General features: G+C 43.0%; 1 protein-coding gene across 1 annotated transcript; it reads right to left on the bottom strand.

The window, feature by feature from the left end:
• Positions 1-981: 981 nt before the first annotated feature.
• LOC137309069 (NACHT, LRR and PYD domains-containing protein 3-like) lies at positions 982-24,614 on the bottom strand. The gene is made up of 12 exons (XM_067977392.1): positions 24,543-24,614; positions 21,717-21,887; positions 15,977-16,072; positions 13,164-13,330; positions 12,677-12,848; positions 12,518-12,583; positions 9,131-10,868; positions 4,028-4,114; positions 3,459-3,629; positions 3,121-3,291; positions 2,419-2,586; positions 982-2,246 (listed from the first exon to the last, which is right to left on the bottom strand). Exons 3-12 carry the CDS (start codon positions 16,038-16,040, stop codon positions 2,159-2,161), a joined length of 2,892 nt encoding a protein of 963 aa, XP_067833493.1. The 5' UTR covers positions 16,041-16,072; positions 21,717-21,887; positions 24,543-24,614; the 3' UTR covers positions 982-2,158.
• Positions 24,615-26,006: the final 1,392 nt, after the last annotated feature.

The following is a 26,006-nucleotide window of genomic DNA, read 5'->3' on the forward strand; positions in this document are numbered from 1 at the left end:
AGATCAGAGAAAGAAAAATAACAAATAAAAACAGAGAATTAGGGAGAAACAGAAAAAGGGAGAGAGGAGAGGGGGAAACTGATGGAGAGAGGGCAAGAGAAACAGACATGGCTTTCGAGAAAGTGCAGACTGTTTCTATCGCGGGATAACTGCGGCTTAAAGTGCTCGTTTAGATCAGGCAGAGACTTTATTTCGATAATGGGAGGAGGGGTTGCATCTTAACATAGAGTCAGACACACACTATTTGATAACCAGGTATGAAATTTGTTCCCCTTTTTTTAGCAGACAACCAACAAGGAAACATTTTTTGAATTTGATCCAGAAATATTGAAGTTGATTTAATTATGCCAATGGAGGATTGGATAACTTAAGGAGATGTGGAGCTGTGTCCTCTCCTCACTGGGCAGACTGATCCTGGGTTTGTACCTCCACAGATTCGGCTTTTCCAATCCTATCCCTTAATGTCAGGATGCACTGGTTTAGTTCTCAGTCCTGAAACTGGGGTCTTCCCCGAGACCAGATGCTGTCACTCTGAGATCTTCATGTACATTGTACCTTCAATCCTATTCATATCTTGAGATCTGTAGCGTGGCTCATTCATACAGGTGGATTTAGATTTCATTCCATACTAGTGTTAGCTGTGGTTCAGTGGGAGCACAATCGATTCTGAACCAGAGGGTTGTGTGTTATTAGCCCGTTGGAACGCTGATATTCAGTGTCCCAAAAAATACCTGGCAAGGGACCAGATGAACCTTTGACCACTTCACCTTACCTGCTCACGAAGGAACCATCTGGGTTTAACCTCCCAGCCTATGTCTAGAAGGGAATGATGCCTAATATTGCTCGCTGAACTGTCTTACATCTCCCAGTTCAGATTGAATGAGTTCACCTCACCGACCATTAATTAGGATCCCCACAAGCGACTGGGTGAATGGACTAACGCTTTCTTACCAAATCTTCAAAGAAATAAGAGAGCAAATCATGCACATCAATGGTTTACTGACTGGAAAATCATAAATATTATTCAAACATTGAGTATAGCAATAATAATTACATATCAACTGTTGTGGACAGGGTCACCCAGCAATCTTAACAACAAATAATTAAAGGCAGATACTTATCACAATGAATATCCGATTGTAAAAGCAGCTGAGAGTATCACCGAAATTCAGCATTAGCTGGATCACTGATTATCACATTATAGTTTAGATCTGTGTCGAACACGACTGCAGATTGGTGAGATTAATTTAGGATCAACTATTTAACCCCATTAGATCGCCAGTCCATGGAATAGATTGGAGAATAAATTCACCTCGGGCGTTGGAGCAAACCGGGCGACAGTGAATCGGAAGCTCGTTTTCTAAACCAAATGATTTTATTCTCCATTTAATGTTGTTTTCCCTGATAAGATGTTAAAACAGGGCCACATTTGTCTCAGTAAATGTAACACTGCAGCCAACACTGAGCCTCACACTGGGCCCTTCCTGTCTGTACATTGACCCAGTGTCCCACTGCAGCCCAGACTGAGCCCCACCCTGGGCCCTTCCTGTCTGTGCATTGACCCAGTGTCCCGCTGCAGACCTAACAGAGTCCCACCCTGGGCCCTTCCTGTCTGTACATTGACACAGTGTTTCACTGCAGCCCAGACTGAGCCCCACCCTGGGCCCTTGGGGTCTGTACATTGACCCAGTGTACCACTGCAGCCCAGACTGAGCCCCATCCTGGGCCCTTCCTGTCTTTTCATTGAACCAGTATCTCACTGCAGCCCAGACTGAGCCCCACCCTGGGCCCTTCCTGTCTGTACATTAACCCAGTGTCCCACTGCAGCCCAGACTGAGCCCCACCCTGGGCCCTTCCTGTCTGTACATTGACCCAGTGTCCCACTACAGCCCAGACTGAGCCCCACCCTGGGCCCTTCCTGTCTGTACATTGACCCAGTGTCCCACTACAGCCCAGACTGAGCCCCACCCTGGGCCCTTCCTGTCTGTACATTGACCCAGTGTCCCAATGGGAGACGACGCTCGATCAGCTCGAGCTGGAATCCGTTAAAGGGCCTATAGGATTTCAACTTGGAGCACGGCCGGTTAAAGGGGAGGGACAGAGAATCGGCCAAAAATGTTCGTAAAATGAGACCAGGAATGATTATAAATTGAAATGTTCACACTCCCACAATCAGTCCGGGTCTGGATTCCCGCAGTGACTCCAGGTGTCGCTTTCCGTTTGGACTGAACTGATTCCCCTTCAGCCTGAAACAGATTAAAGATTAAACAGGAAATAAACAGATTGAACAACAGTGTAAATAACATGGAGACTGGGGTTAATATTTCAATAATAATTACAGACAAACATTACCCATAAAAGGGACTGAATCCCATTGATATTTTATATATTACATTAAACATTAACACAAACACTCACCCGATCCACTCCAGACTCCTGCGGGACCGGATGAGGGAGCGGAGAGCGGGGACAGATCGGTCTGTGAAGGAGTTTGATCCCAGGTTCAGACCCGTCAGTGACTGGTTTGTACTGAGAGCGGAGACGAGATCCTTGGTACAAGAATCTGTGAGACCGACAGCATCCAGACTGGGGATCAGAGAGAGAGAAATAACAGGAATCCGGGTAAATCCCCATTGTTTTTTAATAACACTATTACTGATACTAATAATAATGTACAGTGTTTATTAATAACACTATTACTGATACTAATAATGTTCAGCGTTTATTAATAACACTGTTACTGATACTAATGATTTACAGTGTTTATTATTAACACTGTTACTGATACTAATAATAACGTACAGTGTTTACTTAATAACACAATTATTGTTACTAATAATAATGTAGAGCGTTTATTAATAACACTATTACTGATATTAATATTAATGTACAGTGTTTATTAATAACACTGTTACTGATACTGATAATAATGTACACTGTTTATTAATAACACGATTACTAATACTAATATTAATGTACATTGTTTGTTAATAACACTATTACTGATACTAATAATTATGTACAGTGTTTTTTTCCAACACTGTTACTGATACTGATAATAATATTCAGTGTTAGACATCCAGTTATTATAAACACAATCTCACACAATCTAATACTTACCCCAGTGTCTGTATTTTACAGTCCGGATTCCTCAGAGCCTCAGACAGTAGTTTCACTCCTGAATCTCCCAGTTTATTATTACCCAGTTTCAGAAACGTGAGTGACAGGTTTGTACTGAGAGCGGAGGAGAGATCCCTGGTACAAGAATCTGTGAGATCGTTATCGCATAACCTGATCGGAAAGAGAGAGAGAGAGAGAGACAGAGAAAGGAGCAGAGGGAACAGGAATCAGAGTAAATTCCCAGTATTTATTTGTATTATTATTACTGAAACTGACATTTTTATACCGTGTTCAGACATCCAGTTATTATAAACACAATCTCACAGTCTGATACTTACTGCAGTTTCTGTATTTTACAGTCTGGGTTCCTCAGAGCTGCAGACAATAGTTTCACTCCTGAATCTCCAAGTTTATTATTACCCAGGTTCAGATCCGTCAGTGACCGCTTTGTAGTGAGAACGGAGACGAGATACTTGGTACAAGAAGCTGTGAGATCGTTAGCCCATAGACTGGTGATCAAATTGAGAGAAATAACAGGTAATCCCCAATGTTTATTAATAACACTACTACTGATACTAATAATAATGTACAGTGTTTATTAATAACACTATTACTGATACTAATAATAATGTACAGTGTTTATTAATAACACTATTACTGATACTAATAATAATGTACAGTGTTTATTAATAACACTACTACTGACACTAATAATAATGTACAGTGTTTATTAATAACACTATTACTGATACTAATAATAATATACAGTGTTTATTAGTAACACTACTACTGATACTAATAATAATGTACAGTGTTTATTAATAACACTATTACTGATACTAATAATAATATTCAGTGTTAGTCATCCAGTTATTATAAACACAATCTCACACAGTCTAATACTTACCAAAGTTTCTGTGTCTTGCAGTCCGGGTTCCTCAGAGCCGCAGACAATAGTTTCACTCCTGAATCTCCCAGTTTATTTTTCCCCAGTCTAAACACAAACAGACGGAGAGTGAGAAGCAAACTGAATCCAATCCCCGATCTGACAGAATTTTTCTCTCTGATATTACAGGAAACACTGAAAAATCTTCAGGAAATTAATAACCAGATTTCCCTGTCACTGACAATGAATCTCACTTAATCCAACGCCCCATAGATTCAGGGACTGTCAGTCAATGTATTTATTCAATAAAGTGCTGTCTGTGTGAAGCTTTTAAATGTCCCTCAGTCCGGTCTCATTCCCTGATGATCAGAATTACCCTCCTGGAGGTCAGTGACCGGTTCCGTCATGTTTGGGGAAACTTGTCTCATTTCTGCTGCTCCCTGACATGGAAACATAGAAACATAGAAAGTAGGAGCAGGAATATGCCATTCGGCCCTTCGAGCCTGCTCCACCATTCAATATGATCATGGCTGATCCTCTATCTCAATTCCATATTCCCGCTCTCTCCCCATATCCCTTGATGCCTTTTGTGTCTGGAAATCTATCCAGATCCTTGTTAAATATATTCAGTGACTTGGTCTCCACAGCCTTCAGTGGTAGAGAAATCCACAGGTTCACCAAGGTCGGAGTGAAGAAATTTCTCCTCATCTCAGTCCTAAATGTCATTCTCCGTATCCTGAGATGGTGACCCCTCCTTCTGGACCCCTCCCCCCAGCCAGGGGAAACATCATCCCTGCATCAAGTCTGTCTCGCACTGTCAGAATTTTGTATGTTTAAATGAGATCTCCTCTCAATCTTCTAAACTCGAGTGAATGCAGGCCGAGTCGACCCAATCTCTCCTCATACGACAGTCCTGCCAGCCCAGGAATCAGTCAGGTGAGCCTTCGCTGCACTCCCTCTATGGCAAGTATAACCATTCTTAAGTAAGGAGACCAAAACTGCAGACAATACTTCAGATGTGGTCTCACCAAGGCCCTGTATAACTGCAGTAAGACATCCTTGCTCATGTATTCAAATCCTCCTGCAATGAAGACCAACATACCATTTGCCTTCCTAACTGCTTGCTGCACCTGCATGTTTGCTTTCAGTGACTGATGTACAAGGACACCCATGTCCCTTTGTACATCAACATTTCCCAATCTATCACCATTTAAATAATACTCTGTCTTTCTGTTTTTCCTTCCGAAGTGGGTAACTTCACATTTATCCACATTATACTTCATCTGTCATGTATTTGCCCACTCACTCAACTCGTCTAAATCGCCTTGGAGCCTCTTTGAATCCTCCTCACAACTCATGATCCCACCTAGTTTTGTGTCGGCAGCAAACTTAGAAATATTACATTTGGTTCCCTCATCCAAATCATTGATATATATTGTAACTAGCTGGGGACCAAGCACTGATCCCTGCGGTACCCCGCTAGTCACTGCCTGCCACCCCGAGAAAGATCCATTTATTCATACTCTCTGTTTCCTGTCTGTTCAACAATTTTTAATCCAGGCCAGTATATTACCCCCCCCTCCCCCAATTACATGTGCGTTAATTTTGCACACTAACCTCTTACGTGGGACTTTATCAAAATCCTTCTGAAAATCCAAATGAACCACATCTACTGCTTCCCCTTTATCTATTCTACCAGTTAGAACCTCAAAAAAGCCAGTCGGTTTGTCAAACATGATTTCCCTTTCATAAATCCATGTTGACTTTGTCTAATGCCGTTGATATTTTCTAAGTGTCCTGTTATCACATCCTTTATAATGGACTCTCACATTTTCCCTACCACTGATGTTAGGCTAACCGGTCTGTAGTTCCCTGTTTTCTATCTCCCTCCTTTTTTAAACAGTGGTGTTATATTTGCCACCCACCAATCTGCAGGAACTGTTCCATAATCTATAGAATTTCAAAAAATGACACCTAATGCATCCACTATTTCTATGGCTACCTCTAATATTCTGGGATGCAGATTATTAGGCGTTGGGGATTTATCGGCTTTCAGTCCCATTGATTTCTCCAGCACTTTTTTTTACTAATGCTAATTCCCTTCAATTCCTTCTTCTCACTAGTCCCTTGGATCCCAAGCATTTCTTGGAAGTTAGTTGTGTCCTCTTCCGAGAAGATAGAACCAAAGTATTTCTTTAATTGGTTTGCCATTTCCTTGTTCCCCATTATAAATTCTCCCGTTTCTGAATGTAAGGGACCTACATTTGTCTTCACTAATCTTTGTCTTTTTACATACTTGTGGAGGCTTTTACAGTCCATTTTTATGTTCATTGCAAGTTTACTCTCATGCCGTATTTTTCCCCTTAATCAATCGCTTGGTGCTTTTATGCTGAATTCTAAACTGTTCCCAATTCTCAGGCTTGCTACTTTTTGTGGCAACTTTATATGACTCCACTATGGACCTAATATCATACTTAATTTCTTGTGTTAGCCATGGTTGGATCGCTTTTCCTTTTGTGTTTTTGCACCAGAAAGGAATGTAGAATTGTGGCAATTCATGCATCCGTTCTTTAAATGTTAGCCATTGCCCATCCACCATCATGCCTTTTAATGAAGCTTCCCAATCTATTACAGCCAACTCACTCCTCATACTTTCGTAGTTTCCTTTGTTTCGATTTAGGACCCGATTTTCGGATTGGACTTATTCACTTTACGTCTTAATGAAGAATTCTATCAAGTTAAGATCACTCTTCCCGAAAGGACCCCGCACAACAAGATTGTTAATTAACCCCTTCTCATTGTACAATACCCAATCTAGGATAACCTGTTCCCTCATTGTCTCTCCAACGTACTGGTCTAAAAATCAATCTCATATACACTCCAGGAATTCATCTTCCACAGTATTATTGCTAATTTGTTTTGACCAATCTATATGTAGATTAGAGTCACCCATGATTACTGTCATACCCTTGTTTAATGCATCTCTATTTTCCTGTTTGATACCGTCCTATACATTGCCACTACTGTTTAGAGACGTATAGACAACTCCCACCAGTGTTTTCTGCCCCTTGGCGCTCCTTAACTTCCCATACTGATTCTACATCTTGATTTTCTGAGCCAGTAAACTTTCTCACTCAGCTCTGATTTCATCCTTTAAGAACAACGTCACCCCACCTCCTTTTCCTTTTTGCCTGTCCTTCCTAAATATCGAATATCCTTGGATACTCAGCTCCCAGCCTTGGTCACACAGCAGTCATGTCTCTGTAATTGCAATTATATCAAATCCGTTTACATCGATTTGCAGGGTTAATTCGTCTACCTTATTACGAAAGTTCGTGCATTCAGATGCATTTTTAGACAACTTAACATTTTTTTTACTATGGCCCTATTTGTCTTATTACCATTTTTTCTTACCTGGACCCTATTTGTTCTTGCACTCTTCTGTTTGTACGCTCTGTCCCTTCCTGACATAATCTGGTTACCCTTACCCCAATCACTTTCCTGCACTGCCTCTTTGACTTTTTTCTTCAGCATTCCAGATTTCTCCCCACCGGGCCCTTCACCCCCCAAACCCCCATATTTAGTTTAAAGCCCTAGATACCTCCCTAGTCATTCGATTCACTAGAACTCAGATCCCAGCATGGTTCAGGTGTAGTCCGTCCCAATGGAACAGCTCTCTCTTTCCCCAGTACTGGTGCCAGTGCCCCACGAATCGAAACCCTTCTCCCATACCAATCTTTGAGCCACGCATTCATCTCTCTGATCTGAATTACCCTGTGCCAATTTGCTCAGATAATAATCCGGAGATTATCACCTTTGTGGTTCAGCTTTTTAATTTAGTCCTTAGATGCCCAAACTCTCTCTGCAGAACCTTTTTCTTAGTCGTACCTATGTCATAAATCCAAGATGTTATGGGAATGGAGCGATTTCCCCCAAATTAAATGATAAAGCGGTGATTACCTGTACTTTATGCAGTATTACATTAATCTGTATAATATCATGGGGTGAGTTATATTTTGAAACGGCGCTAATGGCTGCTGTAAAATACGTTCCCCAGGATTTTATGTAACAAGGAAAGTTTCTTCTGTCCCGTTTACAAGCTTTAATTGTCTCTTTACTCCTAATTTTTAGGGAGGGGTGTCTCTCAGTTCATTCCCATTAAAATGGCTCGACATTTATTTCAGGTGTAACGGGCCCGACAGTTTTTGGGGAATTTTCTGAAGTTCCCTCCTCGAGCGGGGCCTCACACACAGGGAGCAGATTATGTGTAATTTCCAGGTTCACTGCCTCTGGTTTACCCAGGAGCCTCACGATGTGTGTAAGGCCCCACCGCTGGCCGGTGTGTGTCTGTACTCCTGGGCTAATAACACACAACCCATTAGATTGGAACCTTATTACCGGCAGATTTTAATTCCCAAATCCCACTGAAGTGTCGGCCTTGATTAATGAGCGAGGAGCCTGGATCCACGACCTTCTGACTCAGAGGCACGAGTGCTGCCAGCTGGGTGAAGAGATGGTGGATGTATTGGAGAGTGTGAAGGGCTGTGTCATTGATGAGTGAAGATAACGGACCGTCGTCCTGTGGGGAAAGCTCAGCTCGCCCACTGGCGGTTGAGTGCCCTAAAGCTGTGTTTTTCTCTTTGTTACTGAATGTTTGGTGTTTCAGCTTCCCTCTCCTACACGCATTGACAGTCCGGTGACTGTCACTTGCCCCCACACCTCGGTAATCGGGTGGGATGCTCCGACACACGGACTGCTTCAGTTAGTGTCGGTCTACGTGTAAGTAACTGTGAGAAGGAGCCTCTTCAATGGACGTATCTCAGACAGTGAGACAAACAGCAATCAATATCATTTATTGCAATTAAATTATCAGACTCTTTCAGTGACCTGTATTTACTGATCGGGTAAAGACTATAAAATCCCAACTTGTTCACAAGGACGCATGTTAGATTCTCCAGTCCTTAGGGAATTACTAACCGATCCTCTGATAATTTTTCATATTTGTGTGGAATCTGCTTCTCTCTGGTTTAACTGAACTGTTTGTTTCCCTTCAGTAAGGAGCAAAAACGAACTCCGTCACCATTCTACAATTGGCCCAACAGTTGGAGACAAATAAACAGTTACCTCAACTCCTGGCATTTGTGCAGTGCGGGTCCCAGCCGCTGGAGTCCTTCACACTGAATGTGGCAGTTCCACAGATCGAGGTGTTTTATTGTATCACAGAGTCCAATGACATGAGACAGCACCGCACAGTCAATCGGGGTCAGTCGCAATCCACTAAATGTAAGTGTTTCCACAGATCCCACTGTGACCCGAGCCAGTGTTTGATTCTGAGACTCAAACAGGTAGTGGAATGTGTTCAGGAGGTTCCTTTTACCAGTTTCACTCTCTGTCTTTCCAATCTCTCCTTCAACCTTCTCCTTCACCCAATCAATCACTCCGCAGATAGTTTGATGAAGAAATGGACCCAGAAACTCCTCCAGGGGCCGAGCTGACTGTGAGGAGGAGAGACCAACAACAAAACGGAGAAATATCTCAAATCGCCCATCTTTCTTGCTGTGGGTTTCACTGAGGAGTTCCCGGATGTCCCCTGGATCTGGAGTCAGGAATTGTGCGAGTGCGGCTACAAACTCTTGGATGGTGAGGTGCGAGAATGTGTAAACCACACTCTGGGAAGAATCATCTCTCTCCGAAAGTTCCATCATGAACCCAGACAGGAACTGGGAAGGTTGCAGATTGTACTTGATCAAATCTCCATTTCTAAACACAATCTTCTTCTCGGAGACTCCTGTGAAGGCCATCTCACCGATCTTCAGAAACACATCCCGGGGGGATTCAATCTCTCGGCCATGGTTTTTCAGAATATTGTAAATATAGTAGGAATATAGTTGGGTGATGGTCTTGGGAACTCGCTGCTGTTTCCTGTCTCTTTGTGTGAAGAAGGGACCCAGTGACAGACCGAGGATCCAGCAGTAGGAAGGGTTGTAACACATGGTGTACAGGATCTCGTTCTCCTCCACATGTTTGAAAACAGCTGCTGCCACCGACTGATCTTCAAAAAACTTGTTGAAATATTCCTTCCGTTCCTCACCAACAAATCCCAGGATTTCAGCCCAAACACTGATTTCAGCCTTTTCCAATAAATGTAATGCAGTGGGGCGGCTGGTCAAGAGCACTGAACATCCTGGGAGCAGCTTGTGCTGTATTAAACTGTACACAATGTCAGACACTTCACACCAGTCTTCAGGATCTGTGCACATGTACTGAGGTTCTGTATTTCTCCGATTGTCAGCAAAATCGATACTGTCCTTGAATTCATCTAAACCATCGAATATAAACAGTAATCCCGCTGGGTTCTTCCAGAGCTCTCCCAGAATATTCCCAAAGTAAGGATACAGATCCAGTATCAGGTGCCTCAGGTTTATTTTACAGTTAATAGCGTTCAAATCCCGGAATTTAAAACTGAAAACAAATTGAAAGTGAGGGTATATTTTCCCAGTGGCCCAGTCATAAACAATCTTTTGTACCATTGTTGTTTTTCCAATCCCCGCGACTCCGCTCACTGCTGCTGAAATCCCAGATTTGGATTTCCTCTGGGAAAAACTCCTCTGGAACAATTGATCAGTTCGGATTTTTTCCAGTTCTCTCCGGAGATGTTTCTCTCTCCACTTTTCATGGTCTCGGCCTCTTGCCAGCAGTTCATGTTCGACAAGTGTCCGATCTCGAACAGTAGAAATGACCGTTAGTTCAGTGTATAGAGTGACCAGCTGGAAAATCTTAACCTTCTCCTTTATTAGGATCGTGTTCACTCTCACTGTTTCAGTTTGGATCCGGAGTGTTTCCTTGTGTTTCTGTTGAACATCTTCAATTCGAACAGACAGATACTAGTTCTCAACGTTAGTTGTATTGACATAAAAACAAATTCTCAATCTCACTTTACTATTCAGGATAATGTTGTGAGATTGAATTCACAGCTTCAATGGAGGTGCAAGCAGGAAATTAAACTCAGTTACTGAAAACCTCGCTTGAAAGTTAACAAGGGCTGAGAAAGGTTTTAAATCCTCACTTGATTCGAATATTTAATGAACGTGGAGATTTCTATGAAGGTGATATTTTCCCTCTGATGATTAATACTGTCAGCCCTGCCCTAGACGATAGTAGAGGTTGCAGTGGATCAATCTATGAAACAGTCAGTGATGCTGACCTTCTGCGGAAATGGGAAATTGTGTTTTGTGTATCAGTGGGACAGTCAGGCTGGGAATGTACAGAAGTCCCACTGTTATAGCATCAGGTCTTGGGCAGGTTATCTGAGATATTGTGTGCACTGGGAGAGGGACAGACTGGATGGACAGGAGTTGAATTGCGATTGCTTCAGCGATGTTATCTGGGGTGTTATCTGCACTTGTATAGTCACATGATCACAGGTGAAGATTACACACATTCTGAAGGTACTGGGGGGAATCAGAAAAATGATTTAAGCTATTAGGAGTTTATGGTGAGCCGGTTTGATGTATTTTGTTTGGGCAAGAGACTTCGGTGTTGAAATGTTACAATATTTCCATTAGTCATCATATTGGCTCGAAAAAGACTCCTGAGTTGAAGGACGATTCTCTGAGTAGAATAAGTTCTCTCTTTCACTGCCATTCGAAAGCCAGCCCATAACTTCTCAATTATCCTGAACATTGTCTTTCTCTCACATTTCCCCACGGATTAATGATCTATGATGTGAACATCTTTACATCTTCACAGTTCACATCGGACACTTTGACGTCTCATTTTGTGCCTACTGTTTCCCTACTGTCAGCCTGAACATCTGGCTCAATGCTCTTTATCTGTGAGCCCAGAGAGTCTGGGTGGCACATAGTAGGTGTGAATTGGGATTCGTGGGTTGTCAGAACTGAACTACCAATGCATTTTGTCCTGCCAGGTCTGTATGGGGATTCACAGTGTATCAGGATACCCCCAGTTGTGTTTGGGGATTCGCACTGTTTTAGGATCCTGCCAGGTGTGTATAGGGATTAACAGCATATCCGGATCCTGCCAGATGTGTATGGGGATGGGCAGTATATCAGAATTCTGAAAGGTGTGTATGGGAATTCACAGTGTATCAGGATCCTGCCAGGTGTGTAGGGGATTCACAGTGTATCAGGATCCTGCCAGGTGTGTAGGGGATTCACAGTGTATCAGGATCCTGCCAGGTGTGTAGGCGATTCACAGAGTATCAGGATCCTATCAGCTGTTTATGGGGCTTTTACAAGTGAAAGCGATCAGCAGCTGGACTAGGTGAAATAATGCAACCACCGCATATTTACAGAATATGTCTAAATCGTATGAATTATAACTTGAATCTTCGGTATTGATGACAGATCCAAACGAGGTTAATTTCTGTTTCCCCAGACTTTGGATTTCTGATTCCCAGATTGTGACAATCTCTTAACAGAAGTCTACAGTCAAACATTCTGATTCTCAGAAGTGAAATAAATGGTTTGAAATCTCCATTTCATCACTTACCTTTCAGGTGACTTGGTATTTCAGATAAACCTCGTCCGATGTTCATATAATCAAATGGATCAGAACCTGTTTAAATAAATTAAATTTCATGAAATCAGATCTGACTAATATGATAGTGTTTCAATCTGAAATTGAATTCAGTGTCTGATTTTACCGTACCAAGTTCCTGCATCTCTTTCAGTATTTTGTCCAACTTTGGTACCGCATGGTGCATTTTCACAAAGGATTCCCACATCACCCTTCGGGCCCGAGAGCCTTTCTCCATCACCAGATTTAGGAGAAGTTTGGAACTGTCCACCCTGTTTCCCTTCTCCACGAGATCAATGACTTTCTGTAAATAATAATCATTAATATATTGTTCTCTCCTTTTCTCAGTCCCACTGAAACTGATTCCCCTTGTTTTCAGTCCACATAAGAGTTATATCCGAACCGTTCCCCTGTCCTTTGTACAGACACTGACCGATCCACTGGGTCTTTTCACCTCTTCCGATCATTGTTTCAGATTCACTGTATTTTCAGTTTGATCAATTTCTTTCCTATTTGACCTGTTTCTATTCTGTCACATTCTATGATTCTAAGATCTGATATCATGTTAGTTCTGTGATGTTTCAATAATCCAAACTCATTCTGTGTCCCTCCCACTTACCCGATGTTCCTGTCCACTGAAATGCCTGTCGTATGTTAACAACGAGCTGACTCCGTCCACCCCTCCATCAATCGCCTGTTCTAGTCTGTCCCGGTAGAATTTCGTCAACTGGAACAGCTGGTAATCGTCGCACTTGGTCAGGAACTCAGTGATTTCAGTGTTCGGATCTGTGAACAAAAATGCAGAAAACTAAACACATTATCGACTTTCTATCTGGGGGTTACATTTCCTTTGATAGCAAACGGCTGAAGCCTCCTGTGAGCCACATTATGAAACACCTTCTGAAAACCCAGATACACCGCATGTGCTACATTCCATCGATCGAGAGAATCACCTCTCAACAAAGCTTTATCAAATTTGTCAAACACGGATTGTCTTCAGCGAATCAATTCCAGCCTCGGCTGATCATCCCCTGTGTCTCTAAATTTTCACTTATTCGACCTGAAATTACAGATTCGAGGAGTTTGCCCACGACTGACAGAGACTAACTGGTCTCCAGTTACCCCTTGACCCTCTCTCCCTATTTTAACAGAGACATTACTTGGGTTCATTCAGTGCAACTGGATATATTTGATAACAAACGTGGATTAAGAAATTGTGATCAGAGTCCCTCCATTCTCCTCTCTGACTTCCTTTAACAGCCTCGGGTGTGTAATCTCTGGGCCCAGTGATTTATCCACCTCGGCGATGTTTCTCAGATCCAAATCCTTCTCTACAGTCATCTCTAACTGTGGGCCCACATCCTCCTCTAGTACACCAACATTTTCACTTCTACCATCATTTTTAGAAACTAAAGGAATTTTTTTTATCTCCCCAAACCTTCATCCACAACTAGTTTTCCCCAGTTCCCCCCTATCTCACCTCCACTGATTGCTGAACTGAAAAACCCAATGGCAATTGTGCTATTTCCCTTCCTATTGCTGAACTGCGTAGATATGGATTCTATCTTCACATCGCTCCCTGGAACATCCTTGTGTTCTAAACCGCTCCACTCTATCTCTCTGTTCGCCTTTCAGACTCTCCTTAAAACCTATCTCTTTGACCAAGCTAAAATCTCCTTATTTCACTTGGTGTCATATTTTGTTTGATAATCGCTCCTGTGAAGCCCCTGGGTCGTTTTACTACGTTAAAGGCGCTATATAAATGCAATTTTTAATTGTTGGAGCTCTGTAATCGAACCTTTATTAATACTGGCGTCCATCACTATTTTTCTCTCCACTCAAAATGTTCTAACCAGGAACATTTCAAGCTGAGTCCTGTGACAACTCAGGCCTTGTCTCACAGAAACGACATCATATTCCTTATGCTTCTGATTTTCCAAATGTGTTTGGGATGATTTGTAGATTCACAGAATTAACGCACAATCCGAACTCCGATTTTTTGGAATGTTGACCCGTTTTCGTTTCTTCTTTTTTTAAATCGCAAGTGAATTTCTCTCTCAATACTTCAAAACCTCCTAACTTTTTTCCTGCTAATACCTTTTCATGATTTCATAAATCTTCCATTCCTGCTCCAACAGTTTTATTAATTCCACTCTCCAGTCTCAGACCCGGATATTTCCCACCTTCCTGTCATATCAGCAGAAACCCTCCCACTGCTCCAGTCGCCCAGTCTGTAAAACCACTGTTGGTTGGTTCAGATCGTGACCGTCCCTCCCCTTCTCCCTGAACTCACTCTAGTCCACAAGACCATGACACCTTCCCTCTTGCTCCAACCTTACTTCTACACATTGACCTGCCTCATATTTCCCTCCTTAAGTGGCCCAGTGTAAAACAGTGGCACCCCATCCACCACCCTGAACATTCACTCCCTTCTCCGGCGCACTGTGGCTGCAGTGTGTACCATCCACAGGATGCACTGCAGCAACTCGCCAAGGCTTCTACGACAGCTCCTCCTAAACCCGTAACGTCTACCACCTGGAAGGGCAAGGACAGCAGGCACATGGGAACAACACCACTTGCACGTTCCCCTCCAAGTCACACACCATCCCGAGTTGGAAATATATCGGCCGTTCCTTCATCGTCACTGGGTTAAAATCCTGGTGCTCCCTTCCCAGCAGCACTGTGGGAGAGCCTTCACCACACGGACTGCAGCGGTTCAAGAAGGCGGCTGTCCACCACCTTCACAAGTGCAATTACGATTGGTAACATACTGGGTTATAAATAAATGCTGGCCTCGCCAGCGACGTTCACATCCCATGAACAAATAAAAAAACCACGGAGATCACCAGCTGGAGGCCTTGTTTTTTAGTCTGGACCTTGAATCTTAATATTCCCTCCATAAACGTATTGCTATCCTTGTTACTGGTTCCAACCATGACTATTCTCTGCTCTCCTTTCCCTCCCAGAGATGTTCCCACCCGTTCCAGCATGTTCTTCCATCTGGCACCAGGGAGGCAACTTACCGTTCGGAACCTGCTCAGGGCTGCATAAAAGTCTGTCTGTTCCCCTAACTATATAATCTCCCTCCACTATTGCTCTCCTATTTCTGTGTCCCATCTGCCTCTCACCCGCGCCCGACTCGGGATGCACCCCTGCTCCCCGATCTCACACTGTTACTCAGGAAGAGCATCTTCTGATCACTGTCACTATCCACCTTACAGTCCCCAACACCAGGTATCGAATGGATAGTTCCAGTATTCAGGAGATCCCTCCACCTGTGACTGCACTGTCCCTCTAGATGGTCACTCACTTCCCCCTATCTACACAGTATCTGTGCAGTTACCTCTTCCTGTGTGAGCTGCAGGTTCTTGCTCGAGATCCGGACCCTTTGTCAGGACAGAAATTATAATTTGATGAATTTTCTGAATTTACCTGTGTCCATTCCCATTCTTGTTGAAGATGTTGGTTCTTCTCCCCTGTTTGGACCTTCAGCCATGGTGGTGACAGGCGTTCCCTGATTCTGATGCTCTGTAATAAATATAATATTAATAGGAGGGTTAGACAGAAGTATTAAAATAAGCAGGAGAACGTTCCCTTGTTAAACGTGATACCAAGTCCTTCCTCCCCCATCAGTACAACAGCTGATCGCTCTGGGATTGAGCATTCCACGAGTGTTATGATCAACACTCCACATTAGATGTGACACAGACAGCTGCCCAGTGAAATTCAGTGAGTCCCTCTGATTTCCAGAACCCAGTTCCAGACGTGCCCCCTTCGGCCGAAACGCTGCACTGGGAGGGCCCATTGGTGAGATTTACTCATACAGTTCAGGCCAGCACCAGCCTGATTAGGAACATAGGAGAAGGGGTAGAGCATTCAGCCGCTCGAGCATGTTATGCCATTCAATGAGATCATGGCTGATCTGTATCCTAACTCCATCCACTCCTCTTGGCAAAATATCCCCTAATACCTTTGGTTGGTAAAAATCTATCGATCACAGATTTAAAATTATTAATTGAGCTAGCATCTACTGCTTTTTGCGACGGAGAGTTCCACACCTCTACAACCCTTTGCGTGAAGAAGTGTTTCCTCACTTCTCTCCTGAATGGCCTGGCTCTGCTTTTAAGGTTCTGTCCCCTTGTCCCAGAATCCCCCTCCAGCAGAAAAGGTTTCGCTCCATCTACCCGATCAACTCGTTTTAAAATCCTCAATCAAATCACCACTGAGCCTTCGATATTGCAGGGAATACAAGCCGAGTTTATATAATCTCTCCTCATAATTTAAGCCTTGGAGCCCTGGTAACATTCTGGTGAATCTGCGCTGCACTCCTTCCAAGGCCAATATATCCTTTCGACAATGCCGTGCCCTGAACTGTACACAGTTCTGAGGTAGTGAATATTCTGGAGGGAAATATGGAGCGGGCTGACCATTGATACATTAAATGACCCTTCACTCGGTTTTACACAGTCTGGGGCAATTGAATTATTTCATTTATAGATTTGTGCTTGATAGTTTAAATTTGTAGGAGGAAGATGGTGTATTCGACCGTATCAGACAGGTGGATAAGGCCAGGAAGTGATAGAGTACCGCGGTCACAGTTACAGAGGGCGAGAGAGAGGGATAAGAACAGGAAGTGATAGAGTACCGCGGTCACAGTTACATAGGGCGAGAGAGAGGGATAAGGAAAGGGAGGGATAGAGTACCGCGGTCACAGTCACAGAGGGTCAGAGAGGGGGATAAGAACAGGGAGGGATAGAGTACCGCGGTCACAGTCACAGAGGGCGAGAGAGTGGGATAAGGACAGGGAGGGATAGAGTACCGCGGTCACAGTCACAGAGGGCGAGAGAGAGGGATGAGGAAAGGGAGGGATAGAGTACCGCGGTCACAGTCACAGAGGGTGAGAGAGAGGGATGAGGAAAGGGAGGGATAGAGTACCGCGGTCACAGTCACAGAGGGCGAGAGAGGAGGATAAGGACAGGAAGTGATAGAGTACCGCGGTCAAAGTCACAGAGGGCGAGAGAGGAGGATAAGGACAGGAAGTGATAGAGTACCGCGGTCACAGTCACAGAGGGCGAGAGAGAGGGATGAGGAAAGGGAGGGATAGAGTACCGCGGTCACAGTCACAGAGGGTGAGAGAGAGGGATGAGGAAAGGGAGGGATAGAGTACCGCGGTCACAGTCACAGAGGGCGAGAGAGGAGGATAAGGACAGGAAGTGATAGAGTACCGCGGTCACAGTCACAGAGGGCGAGAGAGAGGGATGAGGAAAGGGAGGGATAGAGTACCGCGGTCACAGTCACAGAGGGTGAGAGAGGGGGATAAGAACAGGGAGGGATAGAGTACCGCTGTCACAGTCACAGAGGGTGAGAGAGGGGGATAAGGACAGGGAGAGATAGAATACCGCGGTCACAGTCACAGAGGGCGAGAGTGGGGGATAAGGACAGGGAGGGATAGAGTACTGCGGTCACAGTCCCAGAGGGTGAGTGTGGGGGACAAGGACAGGGAGGGATAGAGTACCGCCGTCACAGTCACAGAGGGTGAGAGAGGGGGATAAGGACAGGGAGGGATAGAGTACCGCGGTCACAGTCACTGAGTGCGAGATTTGTGACGGTGATTCGGCCACTTCATTGCTGAGGTCGGGGCGAAAACTTGATTGAATTGGTTTGATTATGGAGTTATGAGAAAGTGGGCAGATCTGGGAGGCAAGGAATAATGGAGAGGAAAGGGAGGTTGGAGATGGTGATCCACATGTGTAACTATTCAGCCACGTTTCAAACTGGCCGTGTCTCTTTGATCAAACCCTCCGCTGTGAAATACACAAGAGTAATTTGTGGGTTAATGTTATAGAAACAGTGAAACTCATTACACTGTCCATAACATCCCGCGGTCTCGGGCTGGGTAATTAGTGCGGGGCGACCGGAATCTCCCAGTTCCATCGGAGGGTTTCGCTTGTTGCAGGCAACAGAATTAAAGCAAAGCTTCCAATATTCTCATTTTACAAAACTGCTTCAGAAAATGCAGCCTCTTCACCATCTCTTTCTCTCAGTGAGGCTCTGTAACCTGGAGCTTGCCCTCTCACAGTCCCGTGCTGTTGTTCCACAGTCCAGGCTGCCGATTCACTTCCTTGTGTGGTCACTGCTGAAGGTATTTATTAAATTCAGCACCGGAAACACAGGACACCATAAGAACATAAAAAACAAGAAATAGGAGCAGGAGTAGTCCATACGGCCCCTCGAGCCTACTCCGCCATTCAATATGATCATGGCTGATCTTCAATCGCAACTCCACTTTCCTGCCCGATCCCCATATCCCTTGATTCCCCTAGAGTCCGAAAATCTATGCATCTCAGCCTTGAATATGTTCAGTGACTCAACATCCACAGCCCTCTGGGGTCGAGAATTCAAAATATCCACGACCCTCTGTGGGAAGAAATTCCTTCTCATCTCATTCTTGAATGGCCAACCTCTTATCCTGCGACGATGCCCCCTAGTTGTAGACTCTCCAGCCAGGGGTCTTTCGTTTACTTTCAAATTCCATTTTCTCCCTTTTTTTTCAATTTTTTGATCGTCCTTTGTTGGTTTCTGAAATTCTCCCAATCTCCAGGCTTATTACTCTTCTTTGCAACATTATAGGCCTCTTCTTTCAATCTAATACTCTCCTTAACTTCTTTACATTCCAATGGGCGGATCACTTATCCCGTGAAGTTTTTATTTCTCAACGGAATGTATACTTGTTAAGAATATTGAAATATTTCTTCAAATGTTTGCCACTGATTTTCAACTGTTAAACCATTTAATCTTATTTCCCTCTTTTCCTTTGACAACTCGCCTGTCATACCTATGTAATTGGCTTTATTTAATTTTAAGATTCCAGTTTCTGACTTGAGAACGTTTCTTTCAAACTCAATGTGAAATTCTATCATATTATGATCACTCTTCTCCAAAGGTTATTCTGCTGTTAAATTTCTAATTAACCCGATCTCATTACACAATACAAGATCGAAAATAGAATGTTCCCTGGTAGGTTCCATGAAGTATTGCTCTTGGAAACCGTCTCAAAAACATTCCGTGAACTCGTCTTCAAAACTGCCTTTGCCAATTTGATTTGCCTATTCTATATGCAGATTAAAGCCCCCATAATGACTGCATTTCCTTTGTTACAAGCTCCTGTTATTTCTTGATTAATACTCTGTACAACGGTATTGGTAATATTAGGGGGGCAATAAAATACTCCCACTTGTTATTTCCAATTTCCACCCATATTAATTCTACTTCCTGATCTTCCTCGTCGAGAGCCTTTCTCACCAAAAGACCATAAGAGATAGGAGCAGGAGTCGGCCATTCGGCCCCTCGATCCTGCTCCGCCATTCAATGAGATCATGGCTGATCTGATTTTTACCTCAACTCCACTTTCCCGCCTTTTCCCCATATGCTTTGACTCCCTTGCTGATCATAAATGTGTCTAACTCAACCTTGAATGTATTCAATGACTCAGCCTCCTCAGCTTTTTGGGGTAAAGAATTCCAAAGATTCACGACCGTCTGGGAGAAGAAATTCCTCCTCATTTCCGTCTTAAACGGGCGACCTCTTATGCTGAGACTGTGCCCCCTAATTTTAGATTCCCCCATGAGGGGTAACATTCTCTCAGCATCTACCCTATCGAGTCCCCTCAGGATCTTGTGTGTTTCAATAAGGTCTCCTCTCATTCTTCTAAACTCCAATGAGTATAGACCCAACCGGTTCAATCTTTCCTCACAAGACAACCCCTCCATACCCGGAATCAACCGAGTGAACCTTGTCTGAACTGCCTCCAATGCAAGTATGCCCTTCCTTAAATAAGGGTACCAGAACTGTAAGCAGTACTCCAGATTTGGTCTCATCAGCACCCTGTACAGTTGTAGCATGACTTCCCAACTTTTGTACTCCATCCCCCTAGAAATAAATGCCAATATCCCGTTTGCTTTCCGGATTACCTGCTGCACATGTCTTTATGTCATCCTTTATTATTTGGGCTACACCCACTTCTTTTCCACTCTGCCCGTGTTTTCTAAAAGGTCATGTACCCTGTAGTATTTAGTTCCCGACCTTCGTCATTTTTCAACCAAGTATCTGTAATGGCTATTTGGTCAAACCCATAAATCGCTTTATGTGCAATTAATTCATCTATCTTGTTACGAATGCTCCTTCGCATTCAGATAAAGAACCTTAAATTTTGACTTTTAACAAGTTTTTCCCCCTTTGACCTTCCTTGTTGTTGCATTATTATTAGTAAACTCCATGTCCCTTCCTGCCACACTCTGATTATCTTTACCCGGGTCACCAAACTGTTTCACTGTATTAACACTTCTCATTCGATTTCGAAATTTCTCCTCACCTGACCCCTCCCCCATTTTCAGTTTAAAGCCCTACACAGGAGAATAGTTGATGAAAATACCGACTGTGTAAAGGACAAACTAATTTTCCCCTATTAATGTTAAAAGAAATTAATCGTTGAAACGTAGCTGATGGAAAGCTGACATCGCTCCAAGGAAACAAACCACTGACTCAGAGCTACACTGATCCCCAACTTAACCAGTCCCACGCCGACACCCTACTGACCCAGTCCCACAAAGACATCCCATTGACCCAGTCCCAAGCCCACAACTAACTGACCTAGTCCCACACCGACACCCCACTGACCCAGTCCTAAACCGACATCTCACTGACCCAGTCCTAAACTGACTCCTCGAAGACGCAGAAATACACCGACACCGCACTGAAATGTTGTTTTATTAAATGTGGTAACTTCCTCCTTACCATTTAAATGTTTAAATAAACTGATCCGTGACACATGATCTGCACCCAGGAGGTTATAAACCTCGGTAATTCGCCAGGGTGCTCTGTGTTGTATTTTTCACAACATGGCGCTGTGTGAACACCAACACTTTAATCCACACAAACTACACTGAAAGCAGCAGGAACCTTAGTCAACAGATACTTTCGTATCTTTGTTCCAGTGAGGCCATTGGGGAATAAATACCAGATCTCTGATATTACACCGAAGAAAAATACTTTTCATTATCGTCCTGTTGATTTGTTTTTACTGCATGATCTATTTCAAAAAAGAAATTATAACATCGAACATCGATCCAATAACGTTGAACTAAATCAAAATCATTGTGCTGTTTCAACTTACCCGATATCCTTGATCACTGAAAGGTTTCTTGTTTGTTAACAGAACGCTGCCTCTCTCCACATATTCATCAATTGCCTGTTCTCTTCTATTATATACCGGGTGGACATCTTGATAGTTAACAGTCGGCAATCGTCGGAAATTGCAAGGTCTCGGAAATTGTGGGGCTTCGATCTGTGAAGAGAAAGTCAAGGAGAAAAAGACAGTGTGCATTACCCATTTGGTGTTAGTTTATTAACGCTGGAGGGGTATATTATCAACAGATTAATGATGGACCCTCCGACCTGTTGGTAATTTGTGCAGATACCTTTTATGTAAAGATGAGAGATGGACCCTCCTACCTGTTGGGAATTTGTGTAGTTACTCTTTATATAAATATTAGTGATGGACCCTCCTACCTCTTGGGAATTTGTGTAGTTACTTTTTTATCTGAAGATCAGTGATGGACCCTCCTTCCTGTTGGTAATTTATGTCGTTACGTTTTCAATAAATATTAGTGATGGACCCTCCTACCTGTTGGTAATTTGTGTTGTTACTTTTATATAAAGTTCAGTGATGGACCCTCCGACCTGTTGGTAATTTGTGTAGTTACTCTTTATACAAATATTAGTGATGGACCATCCTACCTGTTGGTAATTTGTATAGTTACTTTTGATATAAAGATCAGTGATGGACCCTCCTACCTGTTGGTAATTTGTGTAGTTACTTTTGATATAATGATCAGTGATGGTCCCTCCTACCTGTTGGTACTTTGTGTTGTTACTTTTTAAATAAAGTTCAGTGATGGACCCTGCTACCTGTTGGTAATTTGTGTAGTTACTGTTTATATAAATATTAGTGATGGACCCTTCAACCTGTTGGTAGATTTAGTGGTTATTTTTTTATGTAACGTTCAGTGATGAACCCTCCTACCTGTTTGTAGTTTGTGTGGTGACTTTTTATATAAAGATTAGTGATGGCCCCTCCCACGTGTTGGTAATTTTTGTAGTTACTTTTTATATAAAGATTAGTGACAAACCCTCCTACGTGTTGGTAATTTTTGTACTTAGTTTTTATATAAGGATAAGCGATGGACCCTCCTACCTGTTAGTAATTTGTGTAGTTACTTTTATATGAAGATTAGTGATGGACCCTCCTACCTGTTGGTAGTTTGTGTCGTTACTTTTTATGTAAAGATAAGTGATAGACCCTCCTACCCGTTGGTAATGTGTGTAATCACTTTTCATCTAAAGCATGGTGATGGACCCTCCTCTCTGTTGGTGATTTGTGTTGTTAATTTTTATATAAAGATATTTGATGAATCTTCTTACATGTTGATAATTTCTTTAGTTACTTTTTGTATAAAGATTAACTGGTGGACCCTCCTACCTGTTGGTAATTTGTGAAGTTACTTTTACATAAAGATTCGTGAAAAACCCTCCGACCTGTTGGTAATTTGTGTAGTTACTTCTTATATAAAGATTAGTGATGGACCCTCCTACCAGTTTTTAATTGGTGCAGTTACTTTTGAAATAATGATTAATGATAGATCCTCCTACCTGTTGGTAATTTGTGTACTTACTTTTTATATAAGGATTAGATGGACCCTCCCAGCTGTTGGTAATTTGTGAAGTTACTTTTTATATAAAGATTAGTGATGGACCCTCCTAACCGTTGTTAATTCGTGTAGTTTATTTTTGTATAAAGAATTGTGATGGACCCTCCCACAGTGTCGTAATTTGTGTAGTTACTTTTTATATAAAGATTAGTTAATGGACCCTCCTAGCTGTTGGTAATTTGTGTAGTTACTTTTTATATAAGGATTAGTGATGGACCCTCCTAGCTGTTGGTAATTTGTGTAGTTACTTTTTGTATGAAGATTATTGATTGACCCTCCACCTGTTGACATAAAACGTATCCCCACAAATTACCTCAATTAATGAACAGGATCCTCCGATCTGCGTGAAAGATTGTTTCCACCCTAAAGCGGTTTCCATCAAAACATTCCGGATTTATTTTTCTCTCTAAAGGGAGCGGCGTCTCTTTTTTTAGTTAATTCAGTTTGGCAAACAACTTCCTCATTAATGCGAACTTATTTCAGCAGAAGCGGAATTTCCTGCCCTATTTTCGAAGCTAATGCACATCCGTTTCGAACTGATATTGCCGCATTAAACAGTAATTAATTATTGTAATTAATATGCATCAAGTTTTGTCTCCGAAATTGCTCCTATCCTGTAAGTGGATCGCGTTCAGCCCGGCCTCAGGTAACCAGGGGCTAATTTTCCAGCTGCCCGCAGAGATCGATAATCAGCCAGTGCGAATATGTGAACCCTTCACTGAGCTGTACTGTGTGTTCTGTCTGAACAGTTGGTCCCGCCTTTGATCAGTTAAATAAAAGTGTACCGGGCACCAAACGGGCCAGTGAGTAAAAAGAGCCAGTGTTACATAAAAATAAATACATATGGACTGAGAAATGACGAGGTATCCACCCCTGTTTGCTGAACTTCAAATTCCAAAATAGAGTGGAGGCGCCGCTGGAACAGGACGGGGTAAATCCCCAGAGTTCATGTTCCTGCATTCGGTCCCGTAGCCGCTCTTACATTACTGTGTCTGTGGGGAGACGAGTGGAGACCAGGAGAGGGTTTCGCCCTGAAATTCGGGTGTAAAATATCATGCCTTCAGTCACTGTCCGAGCGAACACTTAGTGAATTGTTACACCCGCGATTAATAAAGAGCTCCCCTCGCCGGGGAACATATCTGACCGCGGGAAATCGGCTTTAGAAAAAAAGAGGAAGGGAAGAAAACGATATTAAAATAACAAAATGAAGCTGAGAAGCTACATTAACTTACCTTAATCCCGCAAGGATTTTCTGTCTCTCAATGTCTGTGTAGATTTCGCAACTTATATCCTTGTTATTTCATTACAACCAATCAGGTAGAAGTTCCTTGTTTTATTTGAACAAGTCACGAATTGTGATTTTGATCTGAGCCTTCTGATGTGAGATTCTGAACTCCGCCCTCTGTGTGAAAGCTGCTGTCAAACCTCAGGATGGATTTCAACTCAAACATTCCTCGTTTGTTTCAGAACAGGGAGCGGCCTTTCCAGTGGAATCTAATCGAACCGGTTTGACAGTTCGCTGCCACTTCAACTGTGAACAAAGTTAGTTACACAGTTAACTTAATCTCTTCTTGTTCGAGGGAAGTTCAGTAAAACAGATACTTGGTTAGAAAGAAATTGTTACATTTCCATCTGGGACATTGTTTGCTAAAAGTCCCATCGATTTCCTGATGTTTTTGCGCTTTCAAACCAGGACCCAAGAACCAGTGTCTTGTCAGCGAGCTGAGGGGATGGCTGTTTCTGTAAGTGAGGACATTAACTATTTAACCGCTGAATTAAACTATCCCTGAGCATCAATCACCTCCGTGACTGGGGGAATGAGCACTGACTTTCCACAATTACATTTATCATGGTAAATATTCAGCAGATACACCCGTTACATTGTTAAATCCAGAAAGGACTATTCCTGTGCTGTGGTGTGTATAAAGATTGGATTATCCTCATTTTCAGGGGGTTTCTCAGACCGTTATAAATATCCCTTTGCCCTGGCTCTGTACTTGCTCAAAAACGTTAACTTTTTGTACACCTTCCAGTTCTAAAGAAATGTCTTCGACCTGAAGCGTTAACTGTGTTTCGTTCTCCTCAGATAATGCCTGACTTGCTGAGCTTCTCCAGCATTTTCTGTTCTTATTTCAGATTTCCAGCATCCACAGTATTTTACTTTTGAATAAATATCCCTTCCCCGGGATGGAAGTGTCCGAAGTGAGAAAGTGTTTGAGGACAGATTGTGGTCATAATTCCGAGGGACGGATTATTGTGATCAATCCCAGGGACAGATTGTGGTCATAATTCCGAGGGACGGATTGTTGTGATCAATCCCAGGGACAGATTGTGGTCATAATTCCGAGGGATGGATTGTTGTGATCAATCCCAGGAACAGATTGTGGTCATAATTCCGAGGGATGGATTGTTGTGATCAATCCCAGGGACAGATTGCGATATTTTCCCCATTTCTCTCTGATTTCCCCTCTGTTTTTGACCAGGATTAAGGATTCATTCGGGCTGGATTATCAGCCTGAAGCGGCGGTCCGAAAAATCCCCCAATATTTGTCTTCATGTGAACTCTCCCTCCACATTTAATTCAGCGCTGGAGGTTTGATCATTCCCGTTAAACGGATATGTTTGGCTGTTTTTATTTAAGACTGCGTTCCATCTGTTCTGAACTTCGCAGAATTCCAGGAGAGAAAAGATCAAAT

The sequence above is a fragment of the Heptranchias perlo genome, unplaced genomic scaffold (assembly GCF_035084215.1).
Source record: "Heptranchias perlo isolate sHepPer1 unplaced genomic scaffold, sHepPer1.hap1 HAP1_SCAFFOLD_147, whole genome shotgun sequence".
NCBI lineage: Eukaryota > Metazoa > Chordata > Chondrichthyes > Hexanchiformes > Hexanchidae > Heptranchias > Heptranchias perlo.